Source organism: Tachysurus fulvidraco, chromosome 22 (genome assembly GCF_022655615.1).
Source record: "Tachysurus fulvidraco isolate hzauxx_2018 chromosome 22, HZAU_PFXX_2.0, whole genome shotgun sequence".
Lineage (NCBI taxonomy): Eukaryota > Metazoa > Chordata > Actinopteri > Siluriformes > Bagridae > Tachysurus > Tachysurus fulvidraco.
Genome location: NC_062539.1, coordinates 9,445,362 through 9,465,375, shown reverse-complemented (window position 1 = coordinate 9,465,375; position 20,014 = coordinate 9,445,362). Strand labels below are relative to the sequence as shown.

Here is a 20,014-nt window from a genome sequence, read left to right as displayed (position 1 = left end):
TGGACACCATAAAAACCCTTCTGTCCTAACAGTAGGCTAAAAAGTCATGTTCAATGTTCATGTCCAAAAAGTCATGTTCAGGTTATATGTTGTAGTTTATGGGTCTTATCCCCAAATGGCTGTTTTGGCTACTTTATTTCATTAAAGCCAACCTGCAAGTATATATGATAGTTAAATAGACAATAAGATGAACTGGTCCATCAAATGAGGTGTGGTAATGATTGTGATGATGTATTTGTACTTAAGTTATGGCTCCATTTCCCATCGTGTTTATCATGACACGTGATTGAATGTTTCATCACACAAATAAAGATAATTATATGCCATAATGATAATATACTAGATTTAAATATGAAACGTGTTCAAAACCACAATTTTCTGATCAAATGAATGAATAAGGATCATGGATTCCCACACACACCGTCATAATTTATAATAAGTCCATATAAGTAGAATGTCATGTCAGGTTATTTTTTGACTTCCGGAAGTCTGATGCAGATCTGAGTGCGTCGTTCATCGTAAAAGCCCAAAATAAGCGTCGGAAGACACAGCCATTTCAGGCGCATTTCAACTTAAAAGTCCCTGTTCTTACACTGCAGTTTCTAATAGGAGCACAAATTTAATCAGCTTTTGAAAGGTCTGTGTCTTGGGATATGGGTTTGTAATAATTGTAAAAATAAATAATAATCATAGTAATAATAATACATGATAATAATAATGATAATAATTATTATTATCATTATTATTATCATTATTATTATTATCATTATCATCATCATCATCATCATCATTCATTCATTCATTTTCTACCGCTTATCCAAACTTCTCAGGTCACGGGGAGCCTGTGCCAACCCATCGCAGGGCACACACACTCTCATTCACTCACACAATCACATACTACGGACAATTCTAGAGATGCCAATTAACCTACCATGCATGTCTTTGGACCTGGAAACCGGAGTACCGGAGGAAACCCCAGAGGCCCGGGTTGAACATGCAAACTCCACACACACAGGGCGGAGCCGGGAATCGAACCTCCAACCCTGGAGGTGTGAGGCAAACGTGCTAACCACTAAGCCACCGTGCCCCCCCCCCCCCATTATTATTATTATTATTATTATTATTATTATTATTATTATTATTATTATTATTATTATTATTATTATACAAACAACCCTGTACAAATCTTGAATCTGGTTTGTCAGAAGGTGGTGATTCATTTACCATAACAGTTCTGCTATATTGATGCACTTATTTTGACCTTTTTTGTTTTTGTCTTATTAACTTCAAAAAAGCTTGTAAACAAAAAAGTTGTTGAAGCCTATGTAATAACAGAAAGCAAATTGCCTTGCGGTCATTCCACAATAGTAAATGCACAATAAACACAGAAAAGGTGTTTAAAATTAATAAAATGAAAATGATCGACAAATTCCTGTGGTACACAATGAATAAAAACAACCTTTTTGGAATATAATTAACTTTTGTGTGAATTGTATTATGGCACCATATCATTAAATATTTTCTTATACAGCACACAATATTTTTTTATTCCTACTTAAAAAAAGTCAGACAAATTGTTTGTTAATCTAATTTTTTTTATCAATGTGTAATAATTATTATGAATCATTACTCTTAGGCAAAAACTGTAGTGGTAGCTCTAGGCTTTAGACGACTGATAAGGTTATGAGATTGAATCCCAGGACCACCAAGCTGTGAGTGCTGGGCCCCGGAGCAAGGCCCTTAACCCTCAATTGTATGGATGTAAGTTGCTTTAGATAAGGGTGTTTTGAATAGTATCCAAAAGAAGAGAGTGGGTCTAGAAAGTACACAAGGCACAAGCAGAATATCAGGATGTCAGGCAAGTTCACTGAGACAAAGGTGTCAAGATTAGTAAATTGCACCCATCTGGCAGCAGTAATGTGAGTGGCTCAACAGAGCACATTTTAACGGGTACATATGCACCCTAGGGTGTGAGAAAATATACTGAGCTGATCTTTTTGAACATGATCTGAAAACATTATTTTTCACTATGATAACAGAACATTATTTTTCACTAGAATAACATTTTGATCTATACAAAATAAAATATTTTATGAAATATCTTCCAATTACTGGCTCTATTACTAACTCTATAGTAGTCTACTTTTCAACACTTTCTTTCCAAACTGACTTTTTCGCTCTCTTTCTATATAATCCGATATTTATAGGCGTTGTTTATTTATAGACAGCGTCCGTTGATTGGACGACTCTTACTTTGAACCAGACCGGAAGTCGGGAATTCCCTTTAAGTGCGCGCGCAGTTCAGTGGCTCACATCAAGCGCCTCGCATCCTTGCAGTGTATCAGCTCCTCTCCTCAGCACCACAGCGACCTGCGAGATACAAAGAAAGAGGGGAAAATGGTGAAGATCTCATTTCAGCCCGTATCGGTGCAGAAGCCTGAAAAACAGAGGGATGGAGGGAAAGAGGAAATTATCATGTCTTACTCTCAGGTCAGTTTTTATTCTCTTAAAAGTAAATCATATTTTGTGTTTGTGTGTATTTGAATAATTTGTTTGTTTTGTGTTTGTGTGTATTTGAATAATTTGTTTGTTTTGTGTTTGTGTGTATTTGAATAATTCGATAATTGATAATAATAATAATAATAATAATAATAATAATAATAATAATAATAATGATCAATTATCGAATTATTCAATTAAAACAAATAATGTTTAAACACAGTTGTAAATTATTTTTTACAATGATTAATTATGTATTCATATGTATTAATAATGTGGAGTATTAATATCGTCTTACATTGAAACCGCCTATTATATTATATATTAACATAATATCATTCATATATATTAATGATATGATATATGATATTAATTGCAATAATATATAATTAAATTATATAAAAGCACTATACTGATAGAATAACACAAACAGTGTTTTCAAACCGGTCCATTGCTTGCATTTGCAGAAATGATGACAAATTTCTATAATAAAGTGTGAAAACAACAATATAGAACATGTTGTTCTTTTGCATGTCGGTAGCTTGGAGGGAATCAAGCAGATTCCTTACAGCTTTACCGAGACATTGCATCTTTGTTAAAGCTTTAATAGGATTAGGGGGGGGGGGGATTAGGTGCAAACTGCCCTACATATTTAAAAAAAAACCACAAAAAACCTATATTAGAATGTAGTGTGTTATTCTAACATGCAAATTTTAGTGTGCACGTCTGTGACTAGTATAGTGAATATTTATTAATTAATTAATTAATTTATTTATTTATCAGGGTTAGACTAATTAGAATAAGAGCGAAAGTGCTTCTCTTGAAATTCCATTTTAACTGGGAGCATCTGGGCTCATAGCTCATACCATTAACTAAATAGTAATCTTTTGACATCATTATGGGAAAAGGATTTTTTCCTTCTCTGAAGTCTGAACGGATGCCATTAAAGAGAACAAATATATTAATAATATATTCTCATAATTAGTCATAGCTAGCTAGCTAGCATGAATGAATTCTTCACATCATTTACAAAATTATAGGTTTAAGATTAAAGAAATTGAAGTGCTCCTGCAGACAGTCTCCTGCATGGAAATGTCTCTGCATATGTATATATATATATAAAAGTGTAAAGTACAGTATCTGGCTAAAAAAAAGGCAGCTGCGTCACACATTTGCTCTGTCAGCAGGTCTGGTGGACTTGCTTGCCATGGTGAGTACAGTCAGCGTAGGCTGAAGCCAGAATGGCGTACTTGGCAGGCTTGCCTGAGAGACTGGAGGCGTTCACACCTCCTGACTCCTTGAGATGTGGTGTGACTAATTCCTTGGCATTCACAAAAAGAAACTGCAGAGAGAGAGAGACAGAAGATACGTGCTACTAGGGCCTATCTGCTTAGCTGCTAAAGAGGTGTCATCATGATTGCAGAATCATGAGCATGAGCTGTGATGTACATAAAGTTATGAATGGCTACACTTGGGGTTAGAAACTGGTTTTAGTCACAAGTAATGGCAATAAAATCTTCAAATGATCGTACATGTTAGAATTGTTGAGTTTGCATGAGATTAGGTTGCTTAAAGGTGTTCCCAAATTATTTCTTTTTTCCAGCCGGATGAGCTGGTCCTCCCTCTTAGGCCTAAGAAGTCTTCAATAAGTGGCCTCTGGTGTCTGATTCCTGGCCTGGTGATCTTCATATCTGGCGTGATCATTGTGTCAGTCTATGTGTATCGCAACTACTTCACCCCTCAGGTGAGACATTATAAAAAATTGTGCGTTATTTAATTATAAATGGTGCTCTAATACTATTAAGTAAACAACTGATAAGTCAAGTAGTGGGACTGTTTTGGAAAGCTTTCTTTATGCACAATGCACAAACAAAAGCAAAATCTAGGCCACATTCTGTGTCTGATGAGTATTATGCCTTGTCTGTCATCTTTCTTAATTTTTACTTCCTTTCATTAATCATTAGCTATATGTATTCCACCCTGTTCTTTGTGCCTTCTTTTTTTAAAAATGTTCTATATTTGCTCTTCACACAGATCCCTGAGGACAGTCTGTTCCACTGTCGGGTGATGTATGAAGACTCGCTGTACGCACCGTTGCTAGGGAGACAGGAGCTGCAAGAGAATGTTGGCATCTACTTAGATGAAAACTATGAGCAGATCAACGTCCCTGTGCCCAACTTCGGAGGAAGTGATCCAGCTGACATCATCCACGACTTCCACCGGGTAAGAAGGGAATCTCCTAGCCTTTTGAACTCTATCTCTTTGGCTACAGTCTAATCCCAAGTAGCCCTTTGGCCTTAGTTGTTGCTAATTTGTGTCTTTTCTCCTGTCATCTGTAAAGGGCCTCACAGCATATCACGACATTGCGTTGGATAAGTGTTTTGTTGTTGAGCTCAACACCACCATTGTCATGCCTCCCAGGAACCTGTGGGAGCTACTAAATAATGTCAAGGTAAAATCTTTATACCTTAACCTTGCTCTCTCTCCCTCTCTCTCTCTCTCTCTCTCTCTCTCTCTCTCTCTCTCTCTCTCTCTCTCTCTCTCTCTCTCTCTCTCTCTCTCATTCTCAGTCTTGTTTCATTCTCCATATATGGCGTTTTTTATATAGGCCTTTCATAATAAGTGAAATATACCAGCAGTTTTTTGCAAAAAAAAAAAACCAAAAAACCCTAAAGCTAATTTAATCTATGGAATGAGATCTAGTACAAACTGGAATGAAATAAAATTCAGGTCAAACTCTGAGTCTAAGAATTTGGGACAGTTTTTTAGGCCAATGTATTTTTTCATTTATTTTTACAAGTATATGAACCTCAATGAGTGTGCTGTGAGTAAAACAGAACATCTCACCACTGCTGAAATCCCTGAAGTTCATCATTTTCTGTAATGATTAATTCAGTTCAATTCAATTTATTTGTATAGTGATTTAGAGTTTACACCAAATGCTTACACACCTACAATAAAGATATTCAATCTCAATTCCCATTGTCTCAAAGCAGCTTTGCAGAAGTACGGAAACATAAATAAAGAAATAAAAAGAGAAAAAGTGAAAGAAATATATAATAATAAGAAAAAGAACAAGAAAAAATAAAGATAAAAATTAATAAATGAATACATACAATTAAATAAATGAATATATACAATTAATTGTTGTGTATGTGTTGTGCAGAGGGGGATGTACCTGCCACAGACCTACATGGTTCAGGAAGAGATGATGGTGACAGGCAGAGTGAAAAACATGCGTCAGCTTGGTCCCTTTATTCACCGCCTCTGTTATGGCAAAGAGACTTTCCGGCTGAAACGCCGCAACTCTCGCAGACGTGAGTTCAGCTATTTATCCTGCCTTTCTTGTATATAGCTTCTTTTTTTCTGGTTTGCCTGTTTTCTTTCTCTCTAGATACACACTTAAAGAGGTATTCAACAACTTAGTAACAGTTTAACAAATATTAACAACAGAAAATCTTATGCAATAGACAATATTATGTAAGATGTGGTAGATGCCTGCTTAGAAAAAACTGTCCCATGTGGGCATACTTCCTGTCTGATGTTTATTTGATTTGGTCTCAGCTGTGACCAACATGACAACATGAGAGAAACTCAAGCAGATTATTCATTGTATCTATAAACCATATCATCTTGTAGGCCTGCAAAACCTTGTACATCACAAATAGACTGCCTCCGCTGTAGTGGCAGTGTAGGAAACCTGGACCTGATATTAGTGTAGGCTGATGCTACGTAGATCTCGCGTGCGTGTGTAGGATGCAGTAATACTGTGATCCACGGCATGATTAATCCATGTGTGGATGATTCATCAGCCGAGAGTACGCCAACCAGCTCCAAGTAGGGTACTGCACGGGAGGAGGAAGTGATGCAATCAATGAAGTGTAGGCGTTTGGCTTATAGGGATTCTCCTTCTTTTCACATATTATGTCGTTGTGACAGAATGACGCGTTTGACTAGACAGCATTTGTGCTAAATGTGTAGGCCTGAAATACTTTTTTTGTCTAAAATAAGCCACCAGTGTTGAATAATGCTGGAAGTCTAAATGTGTTTTTTACCATCTAGGTCTTAATACTAATATAATATACTCTAAAATATATTCAGTAAATATTTTCCTGTGTATTCAGAACCTGATTTGTCAGACATATAACTCCTGACTTTGTGCATCTTTTCTAGGTATTGACAAGCGAGAGAGCAGGAAGTGTCACAGAATCCGTCACTTTGAGAACACATTTGTGATGGAGACTATGATCTGTGACCGGGCCTAAAACTTCAACCTCTGCATCTTCCCAACTCAACTGAGCAGATCCCAAAACCTGTTCCTCTGCGTTTAGCTTTTATTGCACTTTATAGCACATCTACATTGTACATACTGTGTAAGGCATTATGTCTTTTTTTCCCCCCCAGATTTAGGCAGTTTGTGATAAATCAACACTAGTTTGTTTTTCAGGAACCTACTGTTCTAGGTTGAATAATAACTGCCTTAGAGTTAAGTTTGGTGGCTGGTCTTGTTGTCTTGGTTAAACATGTTGATCTGTATATATCGGTATTTATGTAACATAAATGTATTTTTTTTATTGAAAATTGGGTTAGGTTCTTAATGTTAGAGACTGGTCTGAGAAACTTCAGCACGTGGAAATGGTTTTACTGACTGTATTGACATCTTTTTAGTGTGAGACCGTGGCATGCACTATGCACTGACTTAATTTTTTGGTTGTTTGTCTGTTAGTTGGTAAAGGTTATTGTCTATAGAATGGACAACCTGCTCCCATTTCCCTGTGTTAAATAAGAAATCCAGATTTTGAAAATTGTCTTAATGCCAAAAAGTATACCTCATGTTTTAGAAATGTATGAGTTAATTACTTTATTTAATTAAGACATTGTTTTCATTTTTTCCCCCCCAAAGTAACTTAAGCAATAGAGTTTTCTTATCTTGGATTTCATACTTTAACATGGGACATTTTCATATAAACCTGTATGTTTTTTGTGTCTTTGTGACATATTTGTGAATAAAGTTTATAGAAAAATTTACATGACTCCCACATATGAGTGAAATAATGTCAACCCAGCTCTCCTAAAGGCTTTTCTCTATAAATGAGTATAAATGTTCAAAACTATCATTATATCTCTGACTTTTGTTAATATTCCCATTTCAGTAATGCATTAGAGAAAGGTGATGACGGCTTTTCTCTCTTCAGATGTACTGTAAATGCGTAAATCTGTTTCTCCTTGCATGATTTCTTAAAACGTATTAGTCAGTAAAATACTTTTTTCTGTGACAGAAAACATTGCACTGTTCAAAGCCATCAATGAGGTAATTAAAATCTATCATAATTCTGAAAAATGCCCCATTCACCTACTTTTTCGATGTAATAAATTGTTTGCACTAAAACTACCCAATAAAAAATAAATGGGGCCACTGTTTCTCAGAGAACCTGGGATTATACACGTGTCTTTGTCCTTACATTTAACATGTAGTGATAATTACATAATTATCACATAAGCAGTGAACAGTGATGTCAATCCAACAAACTCACTGTTAGACACAGGTTTTTTATTACTCAGCTTTTATTACTCAGCCAAAAAGATGACTGCTCCATTCAAAACATTGGCAGGGCCAGTATTAACCCAGCACACCATCTGACAGTGCACGTAGCCTTGAGGTAGGTCTGGACAACAAAGTGGGCTTCTTATGGATATCACTAACCTGCTATCTGCAGGTTTCTCCTTTTACAACATCAGGAGGATGTCCACTGAGATCACTCAGAAGCTTGTTCAGTCCCTTATCATCTTTTTGATTGGACCTCTGTGACTCTTTTATAACTAGTCTGTTGCTATGGGAATTTGAGTCCTTCCAATTAGTCTAGAATGGAGCTGCAATACTTGTTTTTAAGTTCTCCCACATCAACCTATTGCTGTTCTCCCTCAACAATCAAGCTGAATGAATCACATATAAAGTAAAAACTATTGCTCTGCTTATAAATGAGTGTTCAGTTAGTAGCTACATGATGAGTCTGGTTCCTCTCAAGGTTTCTTTTTCTTCTATCTAAAGGACTTTTTCTCTGCCACAGTTGCCTCAGTCACCTCAGTCTTGCTCATTAGGGACAAATACAAACACGTTTAAATATAAGTTTAATATTAATCTTGAATTTTTGTATTATATTAATCTGTGTATAATATTATTTTTTTCTATTATGTTTCTTATGCTCTGTAAAGCTGCTTTGAGACAATGACTATTGTTGAAAGTGCTATAATAATAAATCTGATTTGAATTGAATGAAGAGGGACGCAGTTAAAGTCTAGCACACATATACATATTAGCAAAATCTAACCGATTCAATAAAACTGCTTGACCGTGCTAGTTTGTTTTATCCACAGGCCCACTAGTCAAGGGACTGTGGATCTAGACCAAAGTGCCATGGGAGACCCGTTCAGTGCAGATGAAGTGCAATATGGTAAGGGGAAAAGCACATAACAAAGCTCAATTCACAGGCCTGTAGTTTTACAGTAAAAATTTACAGAGCCAAGGAAAACTACACTTGATGATGGATTGAGGGGTGATTAAAGTAAAAGAGTAGTTTGTGGATAAAATTTTAGTAACCATAACCATACTTAACTGTCAGTAAAGTCTCTTTTGTGTGATAAGATGACTCATATCCTTGTGCCCAGATCGTTTTTATCTTGGTCTCATCAGACCATAACTTGCCATTCTACCCTACAGTTCAGACATGAAAAACACACAAGATTGTTGTCACATATAGGAAGTGACAAGTACTTGTCAAATATTCCCACAGCGCCTTAAATATTGCTCTAGGTATCTTGGTAGGACCCCTTGATTTTTTTCTTTTCCTTTTTTCATTTTTGGCTCCAAGTCAAATTACACATCGATTATAAAATCCCACTTTTGACCTATAAAGCATTGAATGGTCTTTTATGGTCTGTCATGCATACTTCTATTAAAATCTGAAAGACCCACAGTAATGTAACAGCCTTCCAGTTAGTTTTCGGGACTTTGACCTGTCTTCCAGGAAAATGTTTGTTCTTAGGCGTACAGTACCTTCTGGCACTTCTGTTTAGTAAGGCAGTCATACCTAGACACTCTCTCTCTCTCTCTCTCTCTCTCTCTCTCTCTCTCTCTCTCTCTCTCTCTCTCTCTCTCTCTCTCTCTCTCTCTCTCTCTCTCTCACACTCTCTCTCTCTCATGAGTGATCCTGACCCCTTCTGGTTTCTGGACCTGCCTTTCTGGATTCTCCATCTGTGAACTTCAACAAAATAAACCACATTAAAACTAGGACAGATTTTCCTGTTACACAATTGCACTTTTTGACCATTCATAACACAGTTATATTAGCTTTATCATCTCACTATCTGGCATTACCCTCTCTCTTTAGAGTCTGGTTCCTCTTAATGTTTCTTCTTAATGTCATCCAAGGGAGTTTTTCTTACCACTTTTACCTCTGACTTGCTCATTAGGGATACATTTACAAATGTAAAATTTATATCACGAATTTATATATTTCTATATTTCTGTAAGCCTCTTTGTAACAATGTCCACAAATATTTTTATATCCCCGTTTATATGTATGTGCAGTCTGAAATGCATACAGATGAGGAAAATTAAGTGAAGATGGCTGGCTGTATGTTGTCTGTATTTATTACATATACGATGTAAATTTGTCACTTTGTTTAAAGTTCTCAATATTTGTGCACAAGCCACACTGTCACTGAAAAGAGGAAGGAAGTTGAAACCTTTTTGTACATGGATTAGTACTAATTTACACTTAGGTTTGTTTTTTTTATAGAAAGAATAAATTACTAACTGAATATATACAAAACATAATTGATAAGTAGAAGGATTTATGGGGTAAGAATGAAATTAAGAGATTTAAAATTTAATCCAAATCATACAAAAAACTCATTTGAAATGTGATTTAGAGTTTATACCAAATGCTTACACACCTACAATAAACATATTCAATCTCAATTTTTCACAAACAATTTATGGTTATTAATTATTGTACATTTCCTTTAGCAAGTCATTTAGGGCCCCCTATTTGTCCATATCACAGGTCAATTTTAAACTCTCTATCTCTATTAGATTTTTTTTTTTCAGCTTTACTTTATTATATATAGAAAATTCCGGTGGGTTAAAAACTTCCAATGAGTAGTGCTTTAGCCACATTTCTTAACATGCTAAAACATCCAGCAAGGTTAGCAACAGATTACTGTTATCTAGCAGGTGGATATACTTCTAAGAAGCAGATTTCAGCAATGTACTGTTAAAAATAAAGAACTTATGGCAGACTATAAGAGATGGCAGATGTACTGTTAATGGGTGTCAGTTATCTTCGCTTGTATTTCTCTCAATTTGTACTTGCAGATCACAGACAGGAAGCTGTGGGAGGATTTGTTCATTATGTGAAGACTTGTTGGAAACAGCATGAGTGGCTGCTAGTCAAGGCCAACTGCAGATCTTGTGTGAGATTAGTATGTGTTACAGAAAAGTGTGTTCTTATGTTGAGATTAAATTAATAACTTGTGTGTTATATAGACAGATCAATGCAACAAATAGGTGTTAAAAAGAAAGAGGATAAGAAAGAAATTGAGTCACTACTTTTTTTTGAAGGTCACAAATAATTTTGTTTACATTTTACATAAGAGGAAATGTCCTGTTAGGTTTTAAGGAAAGTCCATTTTCACTTTTATCCCACTGACCCAGGGGCTTGTCTTCAAGTGTAAGACAAGAGCAACATGCTGTATTTGACCATGATGAATTAGCGCCATCTTTTGGCAAAAACATGTCATGGATACTTACTCATTCACAAGTAACTGCTTTACTGCTTTTTGATGGGAGGAAAGCAGAGAAAAGCATGGACCAAGGGCAACATATATTTCCCCTAACATATGAAAGTCCACACAGTCAGAAACAGAAACTCAGGATAAACACAAAAGCCAATCTGAAAAAGCATAAAAAAGCAGAATGAGGACGTTTTGTGTTGTTACTGAGCTGCCAGGTTGTTGGGGTTTTTCCAAGCAAGGGATTTGCTTTACTTTCATTTATTTTAAGACTGTAAGACTTTTTTAATGTGGTCTGACACCAAAGCCACATTGTTCTAAGGTTTTAACATACCTGTATATAAATATCAGGAAATGAAAGTATGAAAATATGATCAATTGTCTCATATTAATCATTTGATCTTAAACGCAGATGTCTTTAGTGTACAGTGGAAGCAGTAGAATTGGCCATACGGTTCAAATAATTTCATAAGTGTTCTGTGTTTTTGCAATATTTATTAATCCTATAACCTATATGAAATAGAATTATTTGTGTAGCAGTACAGTATAACAAATGGATAATTAAGCCATATATTTTTAGAGTTACTTAGAACAATTACAAATTGTTAATAGTTTATTTAACTCTTATTTTTTAGACTAAAATGAAGCAGAAAATAAATTATGAAATTTTATTTATGAAAAAATTCACTCAACCTCAGGATCATGAATTGTTACTAGGTATTACATGCATATTTCTGGCTTGTAATTTCCTGTTTATCAAAGGCTTTTAAAACTTTTAAAAGGCCTTCACTGTTATGTGGTGTCCAGTCTTTGCACAGGTGACAATGTATAAGCAAGTGTGTATATAGATCTCCTCATGTGCTGATTCATATTCAGCCTGGTCATGGTGAAACTAGTCAAGTCTGGTCACCACAGTCAGCACCAGAATATTTACAAGAAGCTGATTTTCAAATGTAGTTGACCCGAATTTATCTATGGGATTTAAGATGAATTTACTACTTTACCTCTTTGAGGATAACACATTTTTACAGCCAACTCTTTTGTATCATAATTTAGAAAATATTAAATTTAAATGAAATCCAAGCCCCAACAAATTCAGTCTGTTCTGATTAGCTATGGTAATTAATAAACTGGAAATACTGCTTTTAATATACACACAGGTGCACACAAGTAATAAAGTCCTTTTACAGGTTGGTTAGGTTCAACATTCACACGCATTTAAAAAACAAACAAAACATTTTTTTGTACGGTTCAGGTTAATTATATGTTAGTATCATGCTACTGGTTATGTATTAAACCCTACAACTGTTAAATACTATTGCACTGCATATCATTCAATGACTTGCCTGTTGTATAAAGGATTACAATAAAAAAGTTATGTTACATTATTGGGGACAATGATAAAAGAAAGTGGGATTGGTAGCATGTGTGACAATTATGGCTAAAAAGATTATTTATTAAAGTATTTTATTGCTTAAAAATCAAATTGTACAAGACATAAAATTAAAAATAATCATTTTAAATGTAGGATAATCTCATTGATTATTATTAACTGAGGATCAATTTATTTGAAGAATGACTTACACTGTACAAGTGTTTTTCAGTTTGAATTGTATTTTTTAGTTACGCATAAACTGTCACATTCTTACTTGATGATTAGTTTCTCTTCAAGTCTAAAATATATTTCTGGTACGGCAATGAATAATTTAATTTTGCATGAATCAAATCACACTACTGACTGAAAGCAGATTAAAATAGATTTGTAATAAACAAATAATTACAAATAAAACACTCACAGATTTTCTCTACTGTCTTTATTCAGTTTGAGTCGGGGGTTTACAAATGAATGGAAACTCTCTTGAAGAAAACAGCATATAGTTAACTTCATTCTGGAAATTGAAAGCAATATATAATACAGTACTTAATATATAACTGTTAAAAAAAACCCTAAAAATTCTTTAGGTTCCTGCTGTTACTGCTTACGTATTATCTATACCTGTATGTATTGTTTTTTGTTGTTGTTGTTGTTTTACATCTATATTATACCTAAAAATAATAAAAGATAAGAATGTGTTAAACAGTTATTTAAAAAAACAAACAAAAAAACATGTAAGCAATAACAACTAAGAGACTATACACAATTCTTGTGAACAGCAGCAGCCTGAGGCAGAGTGAAACTGCCAGGCATGCTGCCTCTGCCCACTCTTTCTTCACCCAACTAAAACAAGTGAGCAGAACCTTCCGTGATTCTCAGCCCTTTCCCCAATTAAATATTTGTTGCTGAATATATATGAAACATCTAATGAACACAGTTCATCCCCCTGTGACACACAGGATATAAAATAAATCAGTTGAACAAAATGGTGTTATAATTAATTGGTGTGGATAAACCTTATATTCATTTCTGAAATCTCTGTTCAGCTTGGCACGCTTCTTTCGCGTGAGAACCATTTTTGACAGCCTGTCGAGGTGAGTCAGACTATAAACCCTTTTCTATCTTACGCATCTGAGGCATACTGTATAGAAAACTGTAGTTAGAAATGAGTAAATGTGTCTTCATAAGCATCACTGCCTTTGTTATTCCAACACTCGAGTCTTTAGCTTTCTGATAATCACAACTGATCAAATGTAAGTTTCTTTAAAAAAGGAATCTTTGTAAAAACGGATATTTTTCTTTTGCCTTTGAGGCATATTATATTAACAGTAACTGTATTAATAATGAGCCTTTGTAAGCATGATCATGTTTTGACAATCAGCAACAAGAAAAAAAATGCACTTATGTGTCTGTGCTACTCATACTTCTCATCCTACTGATGGATTTTCTGATTTTGTCCTTACTCGCCCGTACCTCTTTGGCCACAAAGTAGTAGAATATGGCGTCTAGGCAGCATGTTATGTTAGCAAGGCTGAGAGACAGCTGTAAAAACAGGGAGATCTTTTTCTTAGAGTCACACTCAGTGATGATGGAGCTGCGCACCAGGAACTGAAGAAAGATCGCAATGTGGCATGGTGTAAAAGGCACCAGGAAAGCACACAGGCTGCTGTAAATGATCCGGACAGGGGTTTTTGTGACTTTTGGATCATGTAGGGTATAGATACTCTTCACAGAGCAACTCATAATCACAAGAGCAGGCAGCAGGAAACCAAACACCTCCAGACACATAATAAGCACCGGGTGCCATCCCTTATTTGAAAAGCCATGGAAGCAGTGGAAATGATCATTTCCCCCTTGGCGGAAGGTGTAAACTGGAGTAGTCGCTGCTATCACAATCACCCAAATGACCAAACACACCGTCCATGCACTTTTCTTGGAACGTAGACGCTTGGCATGGAATGGGTAGCATATGCCAAGGTAGCGGTCCACAGATATACACATGATGATGTAGATGCTCCCATACATGGCCATGAAGTACAGGCTTTCCAGGAAAGAGCAGAGATGTTTTTTATTTGGTGACCAGAGGTTATTTGTGGCATGCATCTTGAAGGGCAGCTGAAGCAGCAAGAGCATGTCCATTAAAGCCAAGTTGATCATGTAGATGTTGGATTCAGTCCATTTTTTAAAAAAAAAACAGAACACAACAACCGCAGCGACATTTAGGATGATGCCCAACACAAAGATGGGCACGTAGATGACCAACTCCAACGTCTGCATGAGCAAATCCACATCTTTTATATCACAGGTGCTATTGTTTCTCATGGTGGCTCTGTGGGGAAAGAAGATTTGCTTAGTTTTCTAATTTTATCTCTCATACACTTATGAATATTTAGTAGTATGAGCAGTTGTGAGAAATGACTTGAGCTTTCTTTGTATTTCTGTGGACGAAGCAGTGCAACATTGTGCTAAAAGCTAAAATAATAAACATCAATTTTTAATTATAAATTTTTAAATATATTTTATGATGTAATTGCGTTGATCAAACCTCAAAAAAGGGAACACTTTTGTTATTACATATTTTATCATAAGCTGTATCATTAGTTGCATAATAAATTCGCTCTAGTTCTCTTAATTGTTAATATTTTTTGGTTTTCAGGAGAATCATGTGAGATCATGTGTAAATGACTCATGAGAGGTTAACATTTAACGCATGTTGTAAGCGAAATTTTTTTCTGATTTAATTCACACAATCTATATTATATAGCCACACAACCCAATGGTTTCTGCTAGATATATACACAAGTTGTGTTCTGGTAGAATGACACATTTTGTAATTGTGTAAGTTGTTCAATAATATTCAAATATAGGTATATGCTTGTATATGACGTCCAGAGTCATGCGTTATAACCTCAGTCTTCCTCTTTTGTCATCACACATTTTACAACACTTTTGTATAGTGCTTTCTAAACATCCTTGAGATGTCTTTAAGTCATCTGTATGTAAAGCCTTTGTTGTTCTCAGTTAACACTTGTTCACAGGCATCTACGCCAGCACCTAAGCAACCCATGTTGTCTGCATCTGCAGATTCAAAAGTTTTATGTTTATTTCTACTCAACATGCTGTTGCTTCAGGGAACCTAATTTTCATTTACTTTTGTTTCTATTATTGTTGAGGAAGAAGGAAGAAGGCTTTTTCAAAAGTACTCCCATCAACTGCAGTAATTCAATCTCTTTAAAATGTTGAAATGTTATTTGCCTGTGCAGTGTGCCATTTGCCAAACTACATTCAATTTGAATGCAATCATATTTATTGGGACATGTTCTGAAAAATAATGACTGATTATTTTGGTTAAACACATGTAGGTGGTGTAAGTTAGTACTGTGTCCAGATTTTTAAAATGCTACTTTCAGTACCAACACAGGAAATAAATCTAAAAAAAACTAAAGCTAAACACAAACAAAATAATGGATTTTTAAATGTACTTTTACCTGTCAAATTTCCAATTCTAACTTCAACTTCAATATTAATTATAAAATATTGTTTAACAAAGTAAATCTTACCAATGTAAATGTGCTCTGATCTGTCTGACACTTTCCTGACAGCAGACTGTGGCGTCAGATTAAAAACACTTCTTCTTTTAAACTACGTAACCACATCCTTGGTATGAGAAACCTATTGGTGCCCATGCCTGCATATCCTGCACGAACATGTTCAGAACAGCAAACTTGTCTAAATCAAGTGTACACATATATACATGATATATAGATATATATAGATTAAATGATCAATTGATGCTAAACTATGTGATATTCTCATTTTAATATTCTCCAATATAAACTTGGTAGTATGACCACATTTATGATGCATTGATTTAAACAACAGTGGATAAACTACAATGCTCAGTAACATGCTTCAGTATCCATAACTTCAATGTTGTTGCGGTGCTTTAAATGTTAAATTGTAATTTTGAGGAAAAAAAAGATTATTGCTGTCAAATGGGATCAATTGACCGTGTATTTGTGTAAATGGCAAGTGAAAATGGAACAGTTGTGTAACTGCAGTGACTAAATGCGTGTGAATGTTGAACCTAACCGACCTGAAAAAGGACTTTATTACTTATGTTCACCTGTGTGTATATTAAAAGCAGTATCTCCAGTTTATTAATTACCATAACTAATCAGAACAGAATGAATTTGTTGGGGCATGGATATAATGTTGTCTGCTGTACTAGTGTTCATTATTTGAATTCAGTTTAGTCTCATATTTTTAATCAGATACATCCATGACGTCTTTACAACCTGCTTAGGTACTTATTCACTTTTTTAATGAACAATTATTCCTTTTATGTACTAATGAATGAACAATTGTGAAACACACTAACTTAAATAAATTTACTTCTATGTGTTCAAACTCTATGCACTCAGTTGTACTTAATTGCTTCCTGGCTATGTATCCACTCTGTCCATAAAATGGAACCTATTTAGAATAGCATGCAATATTCATTTACAGATGGTGGAAGAAGAAGCTGACAGCTTTACACTTTACACCAGGGAACAAAGAGGAAAAGACACCTTAAATGACCACAGAAGCACGGTGGGAACATGAAAACTGCACAGATGCAGAGTGGAAAGTGCAAGGCAAACATGCTAACCACGAAGCCACCATGTCCTCTCAGTGTTTTTAAATTAATAATTACATTGTGTAAATTTTGGACATAGCTATTTCTTAAATTATGATTGTGTTTTACAGACTAAAGTATCTCACACATCCTGAAATATTGTGTGATTATCTAAAGACTATTCTAACATTAGCTACGCTAACAACATTAGCTATGAAATGGGGAGGCAACGAAGGAGGCCCACTCTGACCACTGAAATTTCTAACTTGACGTGAGATACGGCTAAGTATGGTGATCCATACTCAGAATTTGTTCTCTGCATTTAACCCATCCAAAGTGCGCACACACAGCAGTGAACACACACCCGGAGCAGTGGGCAGCCATTTATGCTGCGGCGCCCGGGGAGCAGTTTGTGGGGTTTGGTGCCTTGCTCAAGGACACCTCAGTCGTGGCCGGCCCGAGACTCGAACCCACAACCTTTTGGTTACGAATCAGACTCTCTAACCATTAGGCCACAACTGCCCAATTTCTAAATTAATACTTATATTATTTCTTAGATCACAGTTTTTCAGATTAGGATTTTTTTTTTATGTCAACATTGTAACCTGTAATTTTGAATGAAGTATTTAAAAGCAACTGTTACCATTAGCAAGTTCAAATAAACACTGGCAAAAATAAAATACATTTATTTATATAAATACTACTTTATTTTACTGTTTTAATTTACTTGTATCAAATTAACTAATGTATTAATAATGCTAACCAATGCTAGTAGGTTAACTGATTACTTATAGGTGTCAAAGTGAAGGTGCATGGGGTCAAAAGGTTATAGAGTCACCAGTCAGAGTGTATGATGGTGCCCAGTGTTCTTGAGAGAGTGAATGAATGAATGAATGAATGAATGAATGAATGAATGAATGAATGAATTAATTAATTCATTCATTAATGCATACATGCATGAATTTGAGCTGACTGAGCATTTCAGGTGAACATTTATCATTTATTAGGTGAGTAACTAAACAAGAATGATATATATTCCGATAAAATAACAATCTCTGTATCCCTTTTTTTTTTTTTGCGGTACTTGACTACATAAATCGGTGGTATCGGTGCTATGACCCGTCCCTAACGTTAAACCTGCTTACTGAGGTGGACAGGTGGCGTGAAACGCAGTGGTCATTGCTTTCCCCATCCGGGCATTTTTCAGGAAACGATTGGTCATGTGACACTTTCTCAGCCATCTTGTGGATACGCAAAGAGCGACAACTCGCACCCAAACTCATCGCTGTCAGTTAAAAGCAGAGGTAAGACAGCGAAACTGGTGTGGTGTACACAGGTTTGCTGTAAAATAAAGAGTAGCTGTGTATTATGTTGATTCCAGTGGTGTATGGCCCCCCAAGTGTAGGGAATGAAATCGTCTAGCCGAGATCTTGTTACCCCGCATGGTTGCTTCATGGCCCTGAGACCTCGGGCTCAATTGTGGTCGCCTACCGCTTCGGAGTGGAGTGACGCCGGTGTAGCTGTAGTCAGGAAACTTGTAGCTAATGTTACTAGCCTTGTAGCCATAAACACATGATAGGCCGCACGTAGGATTGTATGGTTAAGTATTAACCCGTATAAAGCCTTGACTATGTTAACGACTGTTTTGCTTTGTACGATATACATATCGTATTAACAGACATGTGTTGTAGTTAGCTAGCTAGCTAACTTAGCTAACTAGCTAGCTGCTAAGCACTTATGTACAGCTGGCACAAAACTCACCACGGCACTGATTTAACTTTAGGCTAATGTTCGGTAGCATGACACGCAAGTCAGTTAGTGACTACAGTTTTCTTATAAACCTATAGCTTTTAATGAAAACGTTCAAAAAAGTGTGTTAGGCATCTATATGTCTGTGTCTCGGTTTCATTTCAAACATGTCGTAAGTGAGTCGGAAACTGACTTTATTAACGCTGTGCTCGAAATAGCAGTGCTAGTTAGCTAGCTTGCTATCCCATGCATGTAATGCTAGCTAGGTATCTGATTATGTCTTGTAATCATGGTACAAGATTCGGAAGCTATTCGACCATAAACTTGTTAAAAAAAAGGATGATATTTACACGCACGTTATTTACTGCCCAGTGTCACTCGAATCAGAATCAGAATCAGAAAGAGCTTTTATTGCCAAAGTATCTTACAAGGAATTAGTTTTAGTCACATGCTTTTAGTATACAAAAACTGATAATAATTATACACACAAATAAATAAATAGATAGATAAATAAATAAATTGTATGTACATATAAAGATGGGTTTCCTTCTGAGCCTGGTTCCTCTGAAGGTTCTAGCTCATATCAGGCATATGAAGCTTGCTCATTAGGGATAAATGTTAGAGGTGAAGTAGCTTCATTTAAAACTTCTTTACAACTTCTTTCTATGCTTCTACACTTCTGTAAAACTGCGAAAACGCTATACAAATGCGTGGTGGTTGACTATAATAAGTTAGCCTCTTTATTTACAGTAAGAACAATGGACAAAATCGACATTGAGTCGTTGAGGATTTTATGCGTCGGTTTATTTTAGCTAGATATTTTGTCTTTTAGCTAAGTAGCTAACATTACGACTGACATCTGCTAGCTCTACACGTCTCTTTGGAGGTGAGTTCGTCACTATGTATTGTTCTAGGCCTTAAGTACACGTCATGTCAGTGTTGTACACTTACACAGAGACTAGGACCTGTTACTTTAGTAG

The 20,014-nt window shown here is 35.6% G+C and overlaps 3 protein-coding genes across 5 annotated transcripts in view; 2 read left to right on the top strand and 1 right to left on the bottom strand.

Moving 5' to 3' along the window:
- The first annotated feature begins 2,301 nt into the window (after window positions 1-2,301).
- On the top strand, window positions 2,302-7,527 carry itm2cb (integral membrane protein 2Cb). Its single transcript, XM_027143203.2, has 6 exons — window positions 2,302-2,490; window positions 4,103-4,243; window positions 4,534-4,722; window positions 4,841-4,951; window positions 5,666-5,816; window positions 6,673-7,527. The coding sequence occupies exons 1-6, from the start codon at window positions 2,398-2,400 to the stop codon at window positions 6,762-6,764; spliced, it is 777 nt and encodes a 258-aa protein (XP_026999004.1). The 5' UTR covers window positions 2,302-2,397; the 3' UTR covers window positions 6,765-7,527.
- Window positions 7,528-13,084: 5,557 nt separating this feature from the next.
- Window positions 13,085-16,360, bottom strand: LOC113640640 (G-protein coupled receptor 55). The gene is made up of 2 exons (XM_027143202.2): window positions 16,228-16,360; window positions 13,085-14,996 (listed from the first exon to the last, which is right to left on the bottom strand). Exon 2 carries the CDS (start codon window positions 14,987-14,989, stop codon window positions 14,069-14,071), a length of 921 nt encoding a protein of 306 aa, XP_026999003.2. The 5' UTR covers window positions 14,990-14,996; window positions 16,228-16,360; the 3' UTR covers window positions 13,085-14,068.
- Window positions 16,361-18,479: 2,119 nt separating this feature from the next.
- gigyf2 (GRB10 interacting GYF protein 2) overlaps window positions 18,480-20,014 on the top strand; it is a 32,420-nt gene continuing 30,885 nt past the window's right edge. For 2 of the 3 annotated variants that reach the window (XM_027143232.2, XM_027143229.2), the window contains exon 1: window positions 18,480-18,589. The gene's annotated coding sequence lies outside the window, so the exon portion shown is untranslated. Of the gene's footprint in view, window positions 18,590-19,616; window positions 19,921-20,014 lie in introns of those variants that run through there. The other variant, XM_027143231.2, reaches the window with a different exon arrangement.